The sequence below is a fragment of the Octopus sinensis genome, linkage group LG6 (assembly GCF_006345805.1).
Source record: "Octopus sinensis linkage group LG6, ASM634580v1, whole genome shotgun sequence".
In the NCBI taxonomy this organism is placed as follows: Eukaryota; Metazoa; Mollusca; class Cephalopoda; order Octopoda; family Octopodidae; genus Octopus; species Octopus sinensis.
Window position 1 is genome coordinate 44,109,780 of NC_043002.1, and position 21,320 is coordinate 44,131,099.

Below are 21,320 nucleotides of genomic sequence, written 5' to 3' on the forward strand. Positions count from 1 at the left end.
ACGAACACATACATACACGCACACATATGTATGTACGACGGGCTTCTTTCAGTTTCACCCTACCAAATCCAATCACAAGGCTTTGATCGACTCCAGGCTATACAAGACACAATAGCCCATGGTGCCATGTAGTGGGACTGAACCCAGAATCATGTAGTTGACAAATTTCTTCCCACACAGTTGCGCCTGCATATATAAGAATGTATGCATGTGTGTATGTGTGTGTGTCTGTCTATCCCTCACCCAACCGCTTGAGAATCGGTGTTGGGTTGTATATACCCCCGCATCTTAGCTTTTCGACAAAACTCCGATATAAATATCAGACTTCAAAACAATAAGTGGTGGTGTTGACGTGTTCGACTAATAACTTTGAATGCAGACCAATGACGGAAACATATACAAGATTAATAATAATATCTGCGTAGACACCAAAACTAATTTTAACTGGATTGCTCCAAGCTATTAAGGATCGTAATTTGCACGGATACGTATTTGATTACAAATATTTCTATCATAAGAAATTAATTATAAGCATTTAAAGACTGATTTGTAGCCGAAGCTCAAGAAATTATATACCATAGCTCAAGAAATTATATATTTCTTTTATATTTTACTTGCTTCAGTCATTAGACTGCATCCACTGGAAGAATTTTCCTGGAGCGAGTCGGCATCAGTACTGCCTTTTTGTAAAACCTGGTACTTATTGTAACGGTCTCTTTATGTCAAACTGCTAGGCCACGGGGACGCAAACACACTAACATCGCTTGTTAAGCGGTGGTGGTGGACAAAGACATGCACACACGCAGTGTATATATATATATATATATATATATATATATATACATATATACGACAGGCTTCTTTCAGTTTCCGTCCACCAAAACCACTCACAAGGCTTTGGTCGATCTGAGGTTATAGTAGAACACACTCGCACGAAGTATCACACAGTGAAACTGAATCCGGAACTATGTGGGGAGGTAGCTAACTTCTTACCACACAGCCACGTCTTTGTGTGTGTGTGTGTGTGTGTGTGTGTGTGTGTGTGTGTGTGTGTGTGTGTGTGTGTGTTGTGTGTGTGTGTGTGTGTGTGTGTGTGTGTGTGTGTGTGTGTGTGTGTGCGCGTGTGTGTAATTACTCTTGACCTAGTGGTTAGGGTGTTGTACTCTCGACCGCAAGATTGTGGTTTCAATTCCTAGACCGGGTGGAGCATTGAGTCCTTCAGTAAAATACTTTTATCTCACGTTGCTCTGGGATCACTTTGACACCTGACACGTGGTGCACAGTGCACCTGTTCAGACAACGTCGACAAAAACATACTCAAAATCGAGGCCAATGACAGAAATTTAAGAAATTTAAGAATTAAGGCGGCTATCCTCGAAGATTGCCTAGGGCCCCAAATTAACAACAGACTGGAAATTAACAATATTGACACCCTTCACGCGCGATGGTAACATGCTCATGTAAAATATATTATATATAAAATGCACGTATAATACATAAATGCACGTATAATACATAACTTGGAAACAGCACTGCAGATATGCCAAAGCAGATGAGCTCGAGACATGACCGCCCACATGCACTTCCCATCAGAAATTACGGAAGGGGCTTCGTGAAACCACTACAGATTTCAGTAACCGTTGGAAAAATTACTATATATATATATATATATATATATATATATATATATATATATATATATATATAACGTGTATGGAATGGCACAACAACGCAGAGTAGATTATAATAACTGTTTAATTATTCATAGTCTAGTATAATATTTCTGAATATAAAAATTCCTTCTTCAGATATTGCTAGGAAGTAATGGAATCACTGTTATGTAATATATATATGTATATATATATATATATAATATATATATGTATATATATATATATATATATATATATATATATATATATATATATATATATAATATATATATGTGTGTGTGTGTGTGTGTGTATGTATGTATACAGAATTACGGAATGGAGTAGATAAAATCCAGGCTACATCTGTTTCATAGCTGACAGAACCTCGGGAGTAGAAATTATCCAATCGAGGGGTAATCTGCTAGCTACACGTCGGGCCAAAGATACCTTAACCAAATGATGTTTACATTGTCGTCAAGGGATTCTGTGTTAACTCGTTGAAAAACCGGAAAAAGAAAAAGAAAGCAGAAAGAAGTGTGGGGTGGTGGAGAATTAGACTTATTTCCCCTTTGACCGTATATCTATATGTACGAAAACCTGTACGTTTCGAGGGCGTAAAGTAACGAACACTAGATCAAAAACGGTTGTGGAATCCCCATAGTTCTGTGGGGATTTTTCTATCGATCTATATCTGTAACTGTGGTTGTGTGGTAAGTAGCTTGCTTACCAAACACATGGTCCTGGGTTCAGTCCCACTATATGGTACCTTAGGCAAGTGTCTTCTACTATAGCCTCGTGCTGGCCAAAGCTTTGTAAGTGGATTTGGTTGATGGAAACTGAAAGAAGCCCGTCGTGTATATATATATATATATATGTGTGTGTATTTCTTTACTACCTACAAGGGGCGAAACACAGAGGGGACAAACAAGGACAGACAAACGGATTAAGTCGATTACATCGACTCCAGTGTATAACTGGTACTTAATTTATCGACCCCGAAAGGATGAAAGGCAAAGTCGACCTCGGCGGATTTTGAACTCAGAACGTAACGGCAGACGAAATACGGCTACGCATTTCGCGCGGCGTGCTAACGTTTCTGCCAGCTCGCCGCCTTGATAAGAGAGGTTGGGATGGGACAAAAACACACACACAAGCACACACACACACACACACACACACACACACACACACATATACACACATACACATATATATATATACGTGTGTGTGTGTATATGTGTGTGTGTGTGTGTGTGTGCTTGTGTGTGTGTTTTTGTCCCATCCCAAACTCTCTTAACAACCGGTGCTAGTGTGTTTACGTCCCCGTAACTCAGCGGTTCAGCCAAAGAGACCGATAGAATGAGTACTAGGCTTACAAAGAATAATTCCTGGGGTCAATTTGCTCGACAAAAGGCGGTGCTCCAGTATGACGGCAGTCAAACAACTGAAACAGATAAAAAAATAAGAAAATATCTTTCCAGAACTAGGGAATGGAATTTCATAGCTAGTAGAACCTTGGGAGTAACAATTATGTTAACTCACAGGAGACTCGATCGAATCTCCTACTAGTTAACACGGGATCCTTTGACGGCACTGTATTCTCCATTTGATTAAGGTATCTTCGGCCTGACGAGTAGCTAGTGGACTACCACTTGTTTAAGTAATTACTACTTCTGAGGTTCTGCTAGCTATGAAACATATGTAACCTGGATTTTATCCACTCCATTCCTTAAATTTGGATTTTTATTCGCATACACAGCAACCTCAGCTGTTAACCGTAATCTATAAAATAACATTTTTTTCAGTTTATCGAACTTCGATATGGGGGAAAATTTACAACTTTCTACGTCAATAAACTACCATTGTTCCTGAAAGTTACTTTTTATACCTTCTATGGACTGGTCGAAGCTTACTAACTTCTTAGACCTTGATCCTTGGCTTTTAACTTTATACACCCACAAACACACTCATACACACGCACGTACGCATATGTAGAGTTTATTGCACACGATATATATTTTTATGAGCAACGAATAGTTTTATGCGATAAACACAACTCAGACACCATATTATATCACGTCTGGTGTCTTCATGCAATCTTCAGGCTATGCTCACATGGCATATAAAAGCTAAAACAAGACGATAGAATATATATAACGCGCTGACTAATACGAACTTCGATGCACGAAGAAAGGCAGAGTTGTCAGGGCTAACATGATGACCATCATCAATATCATGGTCAACATCATGATTTTCATCATCACCACCATCACCAGGATGATCATAAATGTCAAAACTATAATTTTCATTATTATTATCTTCATCACCATCATCACCATCATCACCATCATCTGCAGCAGCTGCATTGTGAATTTTCTGCATGTATTTTTATAGATGTCTGCCGCATGTCCTAGCAGTCCTCTTCATATTAATAAATTCTTTTCAAAAGCACAGCAAATCTCCGGGAGAGGATTCACGTGGATTAAATCTTGAAGAAATGCACTATAGTTGAGGGAAACTCCTGAAGGATGTTTAATAATCGTAAATTGGTTACAGAACAAATGATACCTCGTTTGACAGTAGCTCTCTCCCTCACTCCCCCTCTCTCCTTTTCTTTCTCTCCCTCTCTTTCATTGTAGCTCTCGTTTGTCGCAAATATGATTATAAAATATACAACTGCAAAACAGATTTACATAAACATAAGCACGCACATTCATACGAACACATATACACGCAATCATACAAAGATGCGTACATACATACATGCACACACGTATATATATATGTATATGTGTGTGTGTGTGTACTTACGTATATGCTTTTGTATGAATGATATAGTGCATTTTCGCAATATACCCACACATGCACATTCTACACACATGCACTCCCGCATATATATGCAAGTAAACCTTATAGCACGAGTATTTGTATTAATCTTATTTATTGTCATCCATTTTAACAGATTGCCCTCTTGGATGGGAAACGTTTCAGAGCAGCTGTTATCAATTTAATTTCCTACCTTTAAAATCATTCGAGATGGCTGATTTATCATGTCAGGTATAATTTTCTATTCGTTTTTACTCTTAGGTTCTTGCTTTTAGATCTGTGAGTGTGTTTTTTTTCTCTTATATCTCAAGATATACATTACGAGATGGTTGAATGACAAATTAAATAAATAATATCTTTTTCTCATTGCAGAGAAAATCTATTTAAAAAGAAGAGCGCATTTTAGATTGTCAAATATATCATTAAGTAGAAGTAAGGATTACATAAATTAAGAGAAACGCAAAGTAAGAAATGTGTAGAAATATTTCTGCTTTTGTTTGCTTAAATTTATTTCAACACTTTGACAGAAGATATGAAACAATGAATTGCTCCATTTGAGAAAAGTTGTTTCCTTTTATCAAGAATAACTCTTCATTTTTAAAGGTTCCAACATGTTCCTGAAACTTGACCTGATAAATTTCTTTTCAGCCACTTCCGTTTCAATGTTCATTTTCAAATTAATTAAAAAAAAAAAGAACCACTTATAATGGGCATAATGTTTATCAGTGTGTAGAACTTCATAATTCATAGGAACCAAACACAATTTCCCCTACTCACATATCTGATATTAGCATAGCTTTTATATCTTATTTGTTTTAGTTAATAGACAACAGCCATGCTGAGGCATCGCCCTGAAAAATTTTTAGTCGAATGTATCAACTACAGCACTCATTTTCTTAACCTACGGCACTTATTCTATCGGACCTTTTTGCCGAACTACTAAGTTACTGGGACATAAACAGTTCAACATCGGTTGTCAAGCAGTAGTGGTCAGGGGACAAACACACATACATATGTCTATGTATATATACGCCGTGTTTCTTTCAGTTTCTGTTTATCAAAGCCACTCACAAAGCTTTGGTCGGCCCGAGGCTATTGTAGAAGATATTAGCCCAAGATGCCATGCAATGGGACTGGACTTGGAACCATGTGGCTGGGAAGGAAACTTCTTAACACATAGCTATGTTCACGTCTTAAGTTTCTCAAGGAAACTTTAAATTATGTTATTTCAATTCTTGGACATTGTATATCCTACATTCTGTCAATGTGATTTATATGCTGCTACACAGATAATCTTTAACAAATCATTTTCATCCCTTGCGAATCGTAATCTAATAACACACGATATTATTCAGGCCAATTTCGCGTGTGTGTGTGTTTGTGTGTGCATGGTTGTGTATAGATGTTGGCATGGATTTGTAGTAAAAAGTTTACTTCACAACCTGATGGTTCCGGGTTCATTCACGCTGCGTGGGTAAGTGTCTTCTACTATAGCCTCGGACTGCTCGAAGACTTGTCAATGGATTTGGTTGATGGAAACTAAAAAGACCCTATCTTATGTGTGTGTGTTTGAGAGAGTGAGAGAGAGAGGGAGAGAGAGAGAGAGAGAGAAGAGAGAGAGACAGACAGACAGTGTGTGCATGCGTCGGTTTGCCACCCACTACGGCTTGACAATTGGTAGGGGCAGACAAATATGTCCCCGCAACTTAGCGCTTCGATAAGTGAAGACTGATAGAATAAGTACCAAGTTTAGAAGTAATGGGACCGATTTGTTCTACTAAAATCTTTCAAAGCGATGCACCAGCATGGTCGCAGTTTAATTACTGAAACAAGTAAAAGACAAAAGACAAACCAGTACATGACGAATTCTTCAGCTTCGCAACTACAACTCAATTTATTTAAAAAACAAAATCCAATTATGTCTTGTAATAAATTGGCTGTACTTGAAATTACTTTTTGCATTATTTGTTATTTTCAAGGCGGCGAGCTGGCAGAAACGTTAGCACACCGGGCGAAATGCGTAGCCGTATTTTGTCTGCCATTACGTTCTGAGTTCAAATTCCGCCGAGGTCGACTTTGCCTTTCATCCTTTCGGAGTCGATAATTTAAGTACCAGGTACGCACTGGGGTCGATATAATCGACTTAATCCGTGTGTCTGTCCTTGTTTGTCTTCTTTGTGTTTAGGTCCTTGTGGGTAGTAAAGAAATAGGTATTTCGTCTGCCTTCACGTTCTGAATTCAAATTCCGCTGAGGTCGACTTTGCCTTTCATCCTTTTGAAGCCGATAAATTAATTACCAGTTGCAATCTGATCGACTGGCCCGCTTCCCCACCAAATATGTCGGGCCTTGAGTCTAGAGTAGAAAAGATTATTTGTTATTTCCAAACCAACTCCATTACTGCTTATTTAATGCTCCACCCAAATATATTTTCCTACACACACACACATTGCCAAGTCCTTCTTGCTTCTGTTTTAAGAAGGTTATTATTTAATGTGAGAAGTAAATGTAGATTTTGCATTCTTAATGGATTCGATTTTTCCATATGTCTTGTATACCTTTCACTACATTTATAATTTTTTTGAAAGTCTGATCTTTCTGTTGGCTTTCTAGCAATTCGCTCGTTTTGCTGGATTCCAAAAATTGAATTTTTGATACACAATATCCTAAAAATACTCTATCGTATTGATCATATGAATATTAATTATTTAAAGAAATTAGTGAAATAGCTATAGTGTTTGTATTTGTGAACCGTCGGCCATTATCTGGAGATGCGTTTGTATAACTAATAAAATACTCACTACAATTCAAATCAACTCAGCCCTTTAATCCTTTTGTTAATGATAAACAGAGTACCAGTTGAAGGTAATGGCTTGGTGAAATTGTCAGAGCGTTGGATGGGACGCCTTACTATATTTGTTATTGTTGTAGGCGTTCTGACGGCAACAACTTCGTTGACAATAGTATCAAACGGTATCGGCGGTGACCTTAGAAAATATAATTGGTGTAGCGAGTGACGTCATGCGCTGAAAGATAACTTCTTGTCTTCCAAAAGTCCTTGCATATTAAAATAAGCACTTTTGAAGTGATGAAACCCAGATCATCCATAACAGACGAAGAAAGACATTGATATACACATATGTACGCAATGTACGATTACGCGCACGCGCGTAAGATTACCACACACGCTCATACACACACACTCACATACGCACACAGACACCTACACACATGTATATATACTGCAAGATGATCTTTTGTTTCTACGCTGATATAAATTTCACTTAAGCGAAAAAGTACTCAATATTATTTTTTAAAAAATAAAATTATTTATTTAAGGCAGAATTTCTGAGTCCGTAATCAGTTTCTTCTTACCGGTCGTCGTGCGATTAATATGTTCGTTTTCTTGGTTGATAGATATTTTCAAAAAACGTTTAATCATGGTGTAGTGAGCTCGTTTCCCAGACCAGGCTATGTTGTGCTCTTGGGAAAGACACTTTATGTCACGTAGCTACATTTCACTCACATGTTGAACTGAGCTGACATGAGAGGGTGTGCACGGGGAACTGCTGATCTTCCATAAAATAACCTTGCCCGGACTTGTACATCGGAAGGTAACTTTCTAGGTGCAATCCCAGTCATACATCGCCAAAGGGGATCTTTCCTCTTTTTTACCCATATATATATATATAATATATATATATATAATATATATATATATATATAACAAACGAGAAAGTTCTCCGTCTTATGCACACTTGAGTTTTGACATGTAAAATAAATTCGCTAATCCTCGTGACAACAATAGGCAGTAGAAAGAATTCTGAAGGAGAATGGTACGTAAACGAGACACCGAAATACAAGTGCGCGCGTGCACACACATACATACAGACACACACACAAACTCTCTCTCTCTCTCTTTGTCTCTCTCTCTCTCTCTCACACACACACAAACTCTCTCTCCCTCTCTCTCTCCCTCCCTCTTACACACACACACACAAACACATACACACATATTTATATTTAAGTATCGGCCATTGAGACAGAGTTAATAAAAACCTTAGTTTACGTCGAGAAATATGATTCCATCCCAACTGATAATAGCCTACCCTTCCAACGGAAATGGAAGGCTGGATTGTGGAATTTTGAGCACGAGCTTTCCTGCATATTCTTTTAGCCTGGTAGTTACTTCTGTTATCAGTGTAATGCCAAAGGCCGAGTCACAGAGCCTTTCCGTCTTCTTTCACTACAGTTTTGTAATGCTTCTGTTAACTTCTTCAACTCAAACCTGTTAGCGGGTCAACAAGGAGTAAACGAATGCAGCCTTGACGGGCACTAGTAGCGATACAAAAATTGTCAGTTTGGCCAGTATCTTTCCTCATGCAGCATGTGGAATCTTTGTAGATATTCGTGAAGATATTGAAATACTGTTGATAGATATCACACGCACGGTGCATCTTTTATAAAGGTTCTTGATGAATTACTTTATTCAAATCCTTGTCGATTTGAACAAGGTCTATTGGAAATGTGTTCATTGTTGCATGACGTTTCTCAACGTGAAAGTTTTCACAGTATAAGAGTAGTTGGAACAAAATCTTTATTATTCACGCAGTTTTTCTCATAGAGTGGCATCAAAGTCCTATCGAATCCTGCTCAGGAACCCAATCTAGAAAAAAATTCCTGTAAAATAGCAATGCAATATTTCACCATTTGATGCAAGCTAATAGGTTTCATCTTTCCAGAAGATTCAGTGAGACAATTTCTCCAATCGTTGTTGCTAGCGCTAATTGTGCAGGAGCCAATGATCCACGAGAAGGAGAATGTCTGTGTTATTCCTGCAACCTATTTCTTACTTTTTTTCTCCAGCCACTCTATGTCAATTTTGCATGCAATTTAATGTTTGGCATTCTGAAGTAGTTTGTCCTGTCTCCTCTGATGCTTGTGGTCGCCTATTCTCTTATAAGGAGTCCTAGATTGGTTAACTAAGTTTCATGATGCTTTGGTTATCCACTGTTTCTGCCTTCTCCCACTTTCGCAGCCGATTGTGCATTACTAGTGTTCTGAACATAGTACACTGCATTTCAGCACCGTTTGGTGTTGCAATAGCTGAAATCAGTTCTGCTGCAAATAGTATTGCTCTACTAGAATCGACTCAGCAAATGAGTAGATGGTAGGGACCTTTTTCCTTCTTGCAAAGATTCAGTGTCAGCTTCATCAGCTGGTTATCTGATCTCGCATTGACATTTCGGTAGGCTTGGATATCTTGTAAGGCGGTCATCCACCGACTACTGATCCAGACGTGTGTAAATTTACTGTTCATATTCTCATCGTTTAATCTCAATATTTTATTATGGATCATTTCGTCTCTAAAATACGTCAAATTGGTTTCTTCACCATGTGGCCCGAGCACACACTCGGTCTCTAGTTTCATCCTGCTAATCTGCACATTCAAGTTATCATAAAGTAAATTGAAATCATGACGGATTGTGCCATATAGCTGCTCATAGAAGGTATCCTGCTTAGCATCATCCGTGCAGCGATGTTACAATCACTGACTTACCACCTAACCATGAATATCCTGAAATTATCTTTGTCCAATACCATTCCAACTCACTAGAGGAGTTGTTCCTCATTACCAAAATAGGTTATTGTTTTTCCTCCGTTTGCACCTTTTCGGTCATTCCTATCCACTTCATTTTACTGAGGCCTAATATGTCCTATTGATAACTTCCAAAAGTCTTCAAGCTGCTGCGCATATTCTTCCATTCTAGTGCAATTTTCATACCTTAAAAATAAGGATCATCGCTGAGGTTTTAGTACTCAGAATGCGGAACATCGACACTCCAGTTTCTTTACCGATTTCACCACAACCTTTCGGTTGTCTTCTCTCTCCTGCAGAGTTATTCATGAGGATTCACTTGTTTTTTTTTGTAGCTATAAGATTTCTATGGAGCAGCACTACTAACCCGACTCTCAAATATTCACCTTTCTCAACTGGACATGTGACTGACTTTGGAGGTGTTTTATACATATACTGACTCACACATAATTACATGCAACACACCCGCAAGCGCAGATACACGGATAGACACACACATGACTAAAGACACATACATGCATACACATACGTATGTGTGAATGAATTTATGCATATGTTTGTATTATTCAAAACAGTCAATACAGAGCTGCATAGCTGCATTTTTATTATTTTGAGTTATCAATGCTTTTGTAACATTTCAGACTATTTTTAACAAAAATAAATTAACAAAGCAATTGTCCGAAAAATGATTTCATCATTTATGAAACCTTTCTAGACGTAGTCATTTAATTTGCAGACCATCAGACAAATGAAACTAATAACGATTTGTATTTCTATTGAAAACATGATTGAAAATCGCTTCATATTTATCCGCGATGTTTTAAATAAATAGAGCCAGACACGATGTTTTATTTTCGAGATAGAGACAACTTCTAAACAAGTGATGAATAATACAATGATAGCAACAAAAGTGTTTATGTAATTTTGAAATTAAAAAAAATGTGATAATCATTATATTAAAGTAGTTTCTGAAGATTTTTTCATCTGTCACTCGAGCTTCAAATTATTAATATGAACAACAAAAAATGTTTCAAATCCAGTCTATTCTATAAGATTAGTTTATTGCATTATGAACTTTCATGAAAAGTAGAGCTCATTTAATGTAGAACATATTTTGCATCTTAAAACGGTTTCAATTCTCAGTCTGGATGTGTTTCTAGTAACTTTTGTCAAAACACTTGGAAAAGTATAATTATCACAGCTTCAATTATCACTCTTGTACAGTCAACAATTATAATTATATATCAATGACTGTTTCAGACTTCTGATAAGGAAAATTTCGGTCTAACATACACAGGCGAAATAAACAAGTATTAGCTTATACTGAATTTGCATTCAAACTTCTCTGAACATAATTAACTTTGACATAGTACTAGTTATACTGTAAGGTCATGTACCTGCGTTTATTAATTATTTGAAACTAGATACATACTAATGGGTATATTTATTCTGCAGCCGATCTGTTGTCATTGAAAATAAAAGGGGGAATAGATAATAAACGAAAATAGTTAAAGTGATTTTTGTTTTGAATAATATAAAAGTTAATGTTTTGTTTTTAAGAAAACCCTGAAGATAAAATTTTTCATACACTGTCTTGTGTGAATTCGAAGGTCCGAAAATTAGGTTATGATGATGAGTAATTAATTACAAGATGCGTCATGCTGCTATTTTAAAACAAAACAATCTTGGGGCTATCAAGCTCACTATTAAATACGTTGTAATTAGGAGCGAATAAGCAAACACACACACACAAAGTATGATGCTAAGCAACATCAGGTGATCTATAGAAACTGAAGTTCGTTATTGTACAATTCGCTTTATTAAATATGTATGTAGATGTTTCATATTAGCAACTGAAGTTCTTTCATCACAGAGACAGTATAGTTACAATTTCAGTATGTCATTATGGAGAATATAAACTTCGTAATGTAAACAGAGAAAGAGCTAGATGATGTGTTTATAGAAAATGCTTTAGCTGATCGACCTACCGAAAGAAAAATAATCAAAATGAATATATGGAGTTCCTTGTGAGGAAATGAGCCGAAAAAAGATTTCTAAGAGATGGAACGATAGATCTTTTATTACTTATTTTGAAATACCTTCGATATAAACAAGTTGTCTATTTATACAAAGGATGGTTTTTGTATTTACTAACCGCCATTACAACGGAAACAGTCCAAAGGTAAATCTACTATAATTTGAGAGAGACGTTATCTTTTAAGTGGGTACCACACAAAACTGATTACAACCCTCAAAACGCATATCTCAGGTAATAGAATGGGAGGATTATTATGCCTGATTAAAGCTTATGATTTTAGGGATTATTTGAAAGCTCCATACGAAATAAACATATTCTAGTTTTGTAGTTTGAAAAAATATCAAAATGGTAAAAACGATTAAAAGCCCTATCAGCGGTTAATGCATGATACAATTAAAAGCGAAATTGACAGGCTTACAACAAGTGAACAAAATAACATTAGATTAGGAATTCAACAAGAAATTTTATTTAGTTAGAATTTTGATGGGGTTGATTTAATGATTGCTTATAAAAAAGATAACAACACACTAAAAAAAAGACCTCACATCAAACATTTATGACCTTATCAACGGTTCAGTGTATATGGGAGAGCTAAAATTTCTTTATAATCTTCTCGGAAAACTGTAGCTGAAAAGAAAGTGTAGTGCGGTGGCAACAAGTAAAAATTCATTCGTAGAATAAATATTCTATTCCTAACACATTTATTGCGGCTACATATCATTGTCAAATATTCTGTGAAATAAAGTTTTAGACGCACGTGAGGCTTTATGGTAAGAATTTTGCTTCCCAGTTACATGAATCCGAGTTTAGTCTCATAGCAGTTTTCCTTAGGTAAGTGTCTTCTACTACATCTTTGGACCGACCAAAGCCTTGAGTGTGGATGTGGTAGATGGAAACTGAAAGAGGTCCGTCGTATATGTGTGTATTTCTCTCTTTGTGCTTGCGTTTGTCCCTCCACGCACTGCTTGACAACTGGTATTGGTTTATTTACATTTCAGTAACTTAGTGTTTCAGCAAAAAGGGACGATAGATTAAGTTCAACGACTTCCAACGAAACAAGTACTAGGTACAATTCATTTGAATAAATACCCTTTAAGGAGGTGCATCAGGCTGGCCGTAATCCTATGACAGAAAAGTGTAAAAGATACTATAAATAAGTACAGGATGTAAATGAATGATAACATTGTTTTACATACCAAATTTGGTATGTAACTAGTTGCACATGAACTCTGGATCCCCGAGAGTACACGACAATCGTCAAAAGCATAACTCTCTAAATTAAACAAACTGAAAGAAAGAAACAGAAGTTATTTTACTGGATATTCATCTCGTCAGCCGCTGTTGAACTAAGCCTCACAATGTACAGCGATTTTTACACGTGGTTGGTATATAAATCGACAAGGGATTAATATATAAATCGACCAAGAAAAACTAATGCAACTTTTATCTAGTTCATATGTCTTAAAGATAAATTTTTGTGAATATTGTTAACTGCCCAATAGTTCAAATATAAATATCAGAGCTATCCAGAGACAACAACATTTAAAGATAGCGTAACAATACATATATATATATATATATGTATGTGTGTATATATGTATGTATGTATGTATGTATGTATGTATGTATGTATGTATGTATGTATGTATGTATGTATGTATGTATGTGCGTGTGTGTGTGTGTGTGTGTGTGTGTGTGTAAGTATCCATTATTTTATTATACTCTGAGGAATATAATATTTACGTAACCGATTCTGCAAATTATAATGCGGCATGATATTCACAACTTTGCACAATTTTGTATTTAATCCATTATAAGTGACCTCTGTAACTTTAGGGAGGGGTAATTAAAATTTGAATTTGAAACATCTTAATGGCACATTTTCTGCATTCCTGATATATTTAATAAAGGCATATTTCATACAGTTAAACAACTGACTTTTTTTCTACTTCTTATCAAAACCGTTTGGAACTATTTCTAAATATGCAGTTGCTAATGATGAAATTATCCTTAATTCTTATATTTTAATAATACTAACGTTTATATACAAGAAGGGAGAAGATTAAACACTCATCTCAATATCTTACAGACTAATGGAGCAATTTTGCTAACTGTAAAGGATGTAACGGAGCACAAATTCATCGTGAATTTTGTGAAAACTAAGTTTTATGGCAAGTGAGTAATTAAATGTATCATTTTCTAAAAAATGTTTCATAAAATATGTGATAAATTGCACTCCTATATATAAGTACAACACTTTAATGTACAATGGACAAAACAACAAATACTTTTTACAAAAACGTTGTACTGAAAAAATATCATATATTCCAAAGTTGATTTGCCAGCCTTTTGTGAGTAGAATCAATGATTACACTTAATGTTTTTGCCGCTTCACTACGAATGTAATTTTAGTCCATTGAAATGTGGTTCCGTTCAAGGAGTATATAAAAATTAATTATTTATAGAGCTAAATTCTTTTGACAACTTATCAAAAGCTAATAAATTTTAATGTGATATCTCTTAAAACAAAATCAAATAAATTTATAAGTTTCAAAATTTTACTTGTAAGTTGCTTAAAGATATTTTGTTGCACTAGTTTGTATTATTTCAAACCTCAATAATTAGCTTGAACACGAAAGAGAGCAAAATGAATTAATGGATATTTTGAAGCTTTTCCATAAGCCTTTTTAATTGAGAGAACACTTATATTTTTCTAAAATGTAAAGATGATTGTAAGAAAGGAAAGAGCATGACACAATTTGTTGTTAAATAAACAAGGTCAACCCTTTTTCTCCATAGAAACGTATGGTATACTGACGGTATGGTTGATCCGAATGATTCTGAGAAATATATTTGGCGGGAAAGTGGGAAACAAATTGCAGATAATGATCAATATTGGATAGATGAATCTGATCGGGAAAAACCAGGAAAAAGAATTGTCTACATGAGCAAAGGTAATGAGAAAACTTCAAAAACATAATTTTCAAATAAATTTGCATTCGTTTTTTATCTGTCGTGTGTGTGAATTCGGTGAGAAACATAAAATATTTTACTTTTATTCCTCGGTATTCTGATTCTTAATTGCACTGTCAACATTGCGGAGACAATAGAATAGCTACAGGTTATTGTTGTTATCATTGTTTAGCATTCCTGAATTAGCTCCTACCAAATAGGTTAATCACCACAATTTGCGTGGTTTTAAAGCATAATCTATTGAACGAGATCGTCATAGGTCCAGGGCACCAAGTTAATCACTGTATACTATTTCTAACAGCCTATAAATAAATTTAACAGTTCACATTCATTGCTGCGTCTGTTGGTAGTGGTGGTGAGGGACCATAATCCTATCAAAGTGGTGCTGATCGCAAGTGTTCCGATTCTATCTTATCAGGCATATAATAAGTATATTATTGACATTTATCAAACGTCGCGACAGAGCGTGATATGAGGGATCAATCACATAGAAACGTCTTGGTTTGCTCTATCTGAGGCCAAGTAAAGCGTCTAAATTCTTTCTCAACAATAATGGACATAACGTATAAAAATGAATTTGTTATTAGCAACATAATTGAAGACAAGTAAAATGCTCGGCCATTTGTAGATCCCGTCTTTTCCACTTTGTTGTCAGTTTGACATTCCGCATAACCAGTCATAAAATGCATCTATTCAATTGCCTAGAACCATTCTATAATGTGCTCCGATGTTAGCAAACAATATTCTAACGAACATTAACTAAATCCCTCCCAGACAACAATCACTAGCATACTTTATATTTTTCTATTTCATAAATATATAATATATATATATATATATATATATATGTATATACTAGCAGTATCGCCTGGCGTTGCTCGGGTTTGTTTCGACCCTTTAGAATTGGAATTTTTCAAACGCAAAAATTTTGCATTATGTAGCTTGTCATTCTCTTTAAGTGAACATTTTGCTTGTTGAAATACACCGAAAAATGCCGACACAGCAGTAAAAAAATCGTAAAAAATAGGGATTTTCATAGAAAAAAGCACCTTTTTGATGTAAATAATTTTTGGTATTAACATGGTCCGATTTGAATTTTATCTTCTACGGAATGAAGAGCAAGCCTTCTTCTATCATACTCTCAATTTTGGTCAACATGCATCGAAGGGTCTCAGAGGAGATAGTGTTAGTTGAAGGTTACCAAACCTGCCACACACAGACAACTTTATATACATATAGATAAATAACTTCATTTATATATAGATACATTACAGAAGAAACACCGTGTAGCAATTCAACAATGATATAATTAAATCATACCATATAAAAAAAATTCAAGATACGATAAAACATTTACCTAGAATTAAATAAAGTACGAAATGATAAATAAACAGTATATAATTAGTAAATAGACTACACGTATTTCGTGGCTATATTTTCAAACTGATAGCAGTAAAATCAATTCAATTTAAATACAGTCACTCATCAGGTCTAAGATAAAAGCAATAAAATAATTAAAGAAATGTACGTATATTATCTTATAAGAAAATATAAGTATATTTAAAAATACGTAATTTTTCAATAAAAAATCGAACAAAATTCAACTATATATATTAAAATGAAAACATGAAATATCATATCAAATATATTCTTTTAACTAAATCTATAAACATAATACGTATAACTTATTGTTTATAATAAATTTATCTCGTTAAACACGAGGCGTAAATAAAACTGGAATACAAAGATATAAATATTTATTTTATCTATGAAAATATATTTTAGTTTATAGAAGAAAAAATGTCATTACTGGAAAATTAAAATACAAGTAATTAAAACAAAATATTATATATATATAGGTGTGTGTGTGTGTGTGTGTAATAAATAATATACAATAGGTGAAGCTAAAATGCTATAATTTAATATATATACATTAAATTATTAATTAATTTATTTATTTAATAAACATCAAAGTTTAATAAATATATACTAAAACAAATTCATGCTAACTTTTATACATAATACTACTACAAACTATGACTACAAGAATTAAAAATAGAAAATTTGTTTAATTATATACACACAAATTAGTTAAACTTATTATATAATTAATACAATTTATATATATATTTAATATTACACTCATTTATAGAATTTGCCAAAGTTTCAATTATTATTAAAAGTATTTACTTAAATGCAATATTACATAAATAAATGTATCTAAATTTGAAAAACTTGTACTTGTTTTAAAATGCATTTATTTTCACACATACCTAATGGCAAACATTTAGAAGTATCAATTACAAGAACATAATTAAATGTGTCAATGTTGAGCAATTTAAGTATTCGTAACAGAGAAATTTAGAATTATAAATTAGAAAAATATGTTTAAATGTTTCAATGTTGACAAGTTTAAATGTTCATAACAGTTAAAATATAAAAACTATTGATCAACTTGTTTAAATGTACAAAATTATATATGTATATGTGTATGTATATGTATATGGATATGCATATGTATATAGGTAAATGGATATGAATGTAAACAGATAGACATAGAGATAGATAGGTGCATAGGTAATATGAATAGACAAGCACACATACACACATACATACGCAAATGAAAACAAACACGTGACCACATTCACACATACACTTCACACAAGGACACATGGAGACACATCCATACATAAAAGAAGCAGTACATAGTCACAAAACCCATACACAGACACACTCAGACATGCACGCACAAGCGGACAGATACATAGAAACACAAACACTCAAACACATGGGTATGCAGAATACATACAAATAAACGTACACATATACATACATATATGCATACACACACACGCGCATACATGCATAACACACACGCATACATGCATAAACACACATACATGCATACATACATACATACATACATACATATATATGTGTATCCGCACGCATACTGACCCACACACATGCGCACAAACAATCACAAAGAAAGCAGCTCAGATAACGGACAGAGTCAATTACTATTGAAATGTGTGCAAGACGCAACGAAAATTTTAGAAAAAATAATAGGTTACTGAGTGGAAATTTACCAGGGATTTTGTTAAATAGTAAGGCACTAAAAGAGAATGACTCTCCCCAGACAAAGTATGCTTCAACACACGAACTCACATAAAGAATCTTGCAAACCAAATCTCAAAACGATGTGTGTGTGTTAGCTTATAGATATTCACAGAATACACAAACTTTTATAGAACGGAATTGTAATGGTTCTGTTAATTCACCTTTTCAAGCAAAATATATTGTTTTTCATAAGTAGTTCCTTCTCTTACATTTAATTATATATAATCTTCCCCCCGAAATATAAAATGTATCTCCATATAAGGACTCTTCAAAAAAATTGCGAACTATCTTTTTTTAATTATATAAAATTGAAAATTAAATATATAAATTTAATTACATTTCTTTTCCAGGATCATCATTTGGATGGAGTCTTACAACAGAAGTCACACCTCATTCATATATTTGTAAAATTCCAAAATCGGAGGTATACCGCATTAAACAACGAACCAGGGATTTCAGTAAGTTCTTTATGCAATTTTAGAGTGGAATTTTCGTGTGAAAGTTATCATAAGAATCCTTAACCCGTTGTGCATTAAAATGTGAATCAGGGTCAATCTCCAAAGACAGTCTTAAAGCCATACAATGATCAAAATATTGGTTAGCAACGTATTATTGGAAATTTTTGGAGCCATTTATTGAGATATTCCAGAAAATTATTTTTTGTTTTGTTTTTACTTAATTACATCTTAATTTGTTAACAGTAGTTGAGGAAAACTCCAATAAACAGATAAAGTACGAGATGCAGTTTATTGAGTGAATTGAACACCTTATGACCATTAACCTGACCAAACTATGAAAATCAAATTAGAACTATCTTCAATAATATTACAAACAAACGACTTCAGCATTAACATTTTATTCTTACGCTTTCGAAAATATTTTGCATTTATTTTCGAATTATTTCTTTATTGATGAAACAATTTCGTATTTATCATCTAAATATCAATCTTTCTTAAAACTGTCATTCTAACTACGTTCTTTTCCGAATATTTATTTTACTTTATAGCTACAATATTAAACACCACTGATTCTTCCACCTGGGACATCAATATCAATACTCTCATAACTATATTCATATTTAAAAAGTTACTCAAATTATTATGTTTCTAGTTAGAAATTATTATTTAGCAAAGGAAGCAGATTTTTATGCAAACCGAAGACTATAAATTTCCAACACGTTCTTTTAAAAGCAATTGATCACAATGTGAATGATAATATAAAGAGAGGTCACTTGATGTATGACCATATGGAAAGAGGATTTGAGAATTTTCTCTTTCGCTTCCGTTTTTCAGTGTTGTAATTCACTTAGCAAGATAGGATTCGAAATCAGAACGTAAGGAATCGCGACGCAATACTGTAAAGGATTTTTTCGAACGCTCTCCCATTTCTGTCAATCTATGTTGTATGTAATCTATTAATTAGATATGATAGAAAAAGAGGTGACAGGTAAAGTGATTGAAAAAATGACGAATGGAAAGAAGACGGCGAGAGAAAAACTAATTTCCTTATTTTTAAAAAGTCATATCTCAAGGGAGAATAAAATTGACAGCGAGGAAAATGTTGGCAGCAAGGCATACAATGCAACATGCTATATTTAGGAAAATGATGATGATCGTATAGTAATTGAAAAATAAACACATTTCATTGCAATGAACATTTAGAGCGGAGCCGAAAGAAATAACTTCAGATATTTTACAACACCACGAAATAGAATCTGTTGCATCCAAACTGTGATTTAATACATTGTTAGTAACATTTTGAATAGAATGAGGACATTATCTTTCTATTTTTACTCCATATAATTCTAAAAGGGCACAAACATCTGCGAGAACCTCTTTGATTTCCATAAATAGCAGCTAAATCTCCCTTAAATCGTATTTTAATATTTTTAAAATTTCAAAACACGGTGGAAATGCAGTGGTATATATTACATGCTTGAATAGAAGAATGAATGGTCATGATCTTTCTCAAAGATTTGCCGACAAAGACCGTTTTGGGGTAAGGCAATAAATTTAATTTTTTTATCTGTAGTTGCGATAAATTCGCCAATCTTTTCCAACACCATTTAATCGACATCAATGAGAAATGTGCCCTGGTTTAACTCTATGTTAGACGCTACATACATTCAGTAAATATATGAATATCATGGCGCCTTAACTTCTCATATATGTAAAGCTTTCAGTAAATTTACGTTATTCTTTAACATAAATAGTCAAATAAATAAAACAAGTAATTTGATGAAACATACTACACAGACATTCATAAATCTAGTTTTTCGACCAATAAGTGTGCCTTTAGGTCAACCTTCTAGAAACAGCAGTAAAATTTCACCGTTTAAAAGTAAAATAAAAAAAGAAGAAAGAAGTTAGTATAACGTAGTTCTCGATACATTAGAGAATGACATCGGAGGAAAAAAATCTAATTGTCAGTCTGCATAGTCAGTGTTGACCTCAAAAAATAATACATCAACGAACAAACGTTTTACTTTGTAGCTCGACTAACTGTAAATAGCAGAAATCCTACAAAGGAGGAAACATTCAACAATAGAGCCCTGGATATATATACATAAAAATGTAAATTGTCATTACTGGTAATGGTTTTGAAACTATTCGGTAAAGGGTGATTTGGCGCTAAACAACAACAGTAACAGCAATGAAAACCACAACAATAAAGTACTTTTGTACGTTTCTTTAGACACTGCGTTATATATATATATATATATATATATATATATATATATATATATATATATATAAATATAAATATATATAAATACATATATATAAATATATATATGTAGATATATAAATATATATGTATATATATAAATAGATATATATGTATACATATACATATATACTTATGTATATATATATATAATATATATATATATATATATATAAATATGTACATATATAAATACATAAATATATACATATATATATAAATACATATAAATATATATATATATATATATATATATATATATATATATATATACATAAATATATACATACATACACACACACATATATATATATATATATAACGTTAGGTTGGCAAATAATCTTTACTTTCTCTCTCTCTCCCTACACACACATATACCGCTATAAC

At 33.7% G+C, this 21,320-nt stretch overlaps 1 protein-coding gene across 1 annotated transcript in view; it reads left to right on the forward strand.

The window, feature by feature from the left end:
- Positions 1 to 21,320, forward strand: part of LOC115213226 (contactin-like) — a 252,773-nt gene that overhangs the window by 55,616 nt on the left and 175,837 nt on the right. Inside the window, exons 3-6 of the mRNA XM_029782161.2 lie at positions 4,615 to 4,709; positions 14,203 to 14,288; positions 14,913 to 15,067; positions 18,557 to 18,664. Coding sequence (XP_029638021.1) covers positions 4,615 to 4,709; positions 14,203 to 14,288; positions 14,913 to 15,067; positions 18,557 to 18,664 — 444 coding nt within the window. The remainder of the gene's footprint in view (positions 1 to 4,614; positions 4,710 to 14,202; positions 14,289 to 14,912; positions 15,068 to 18,556; positions 18,665 to 21,320) is intronic.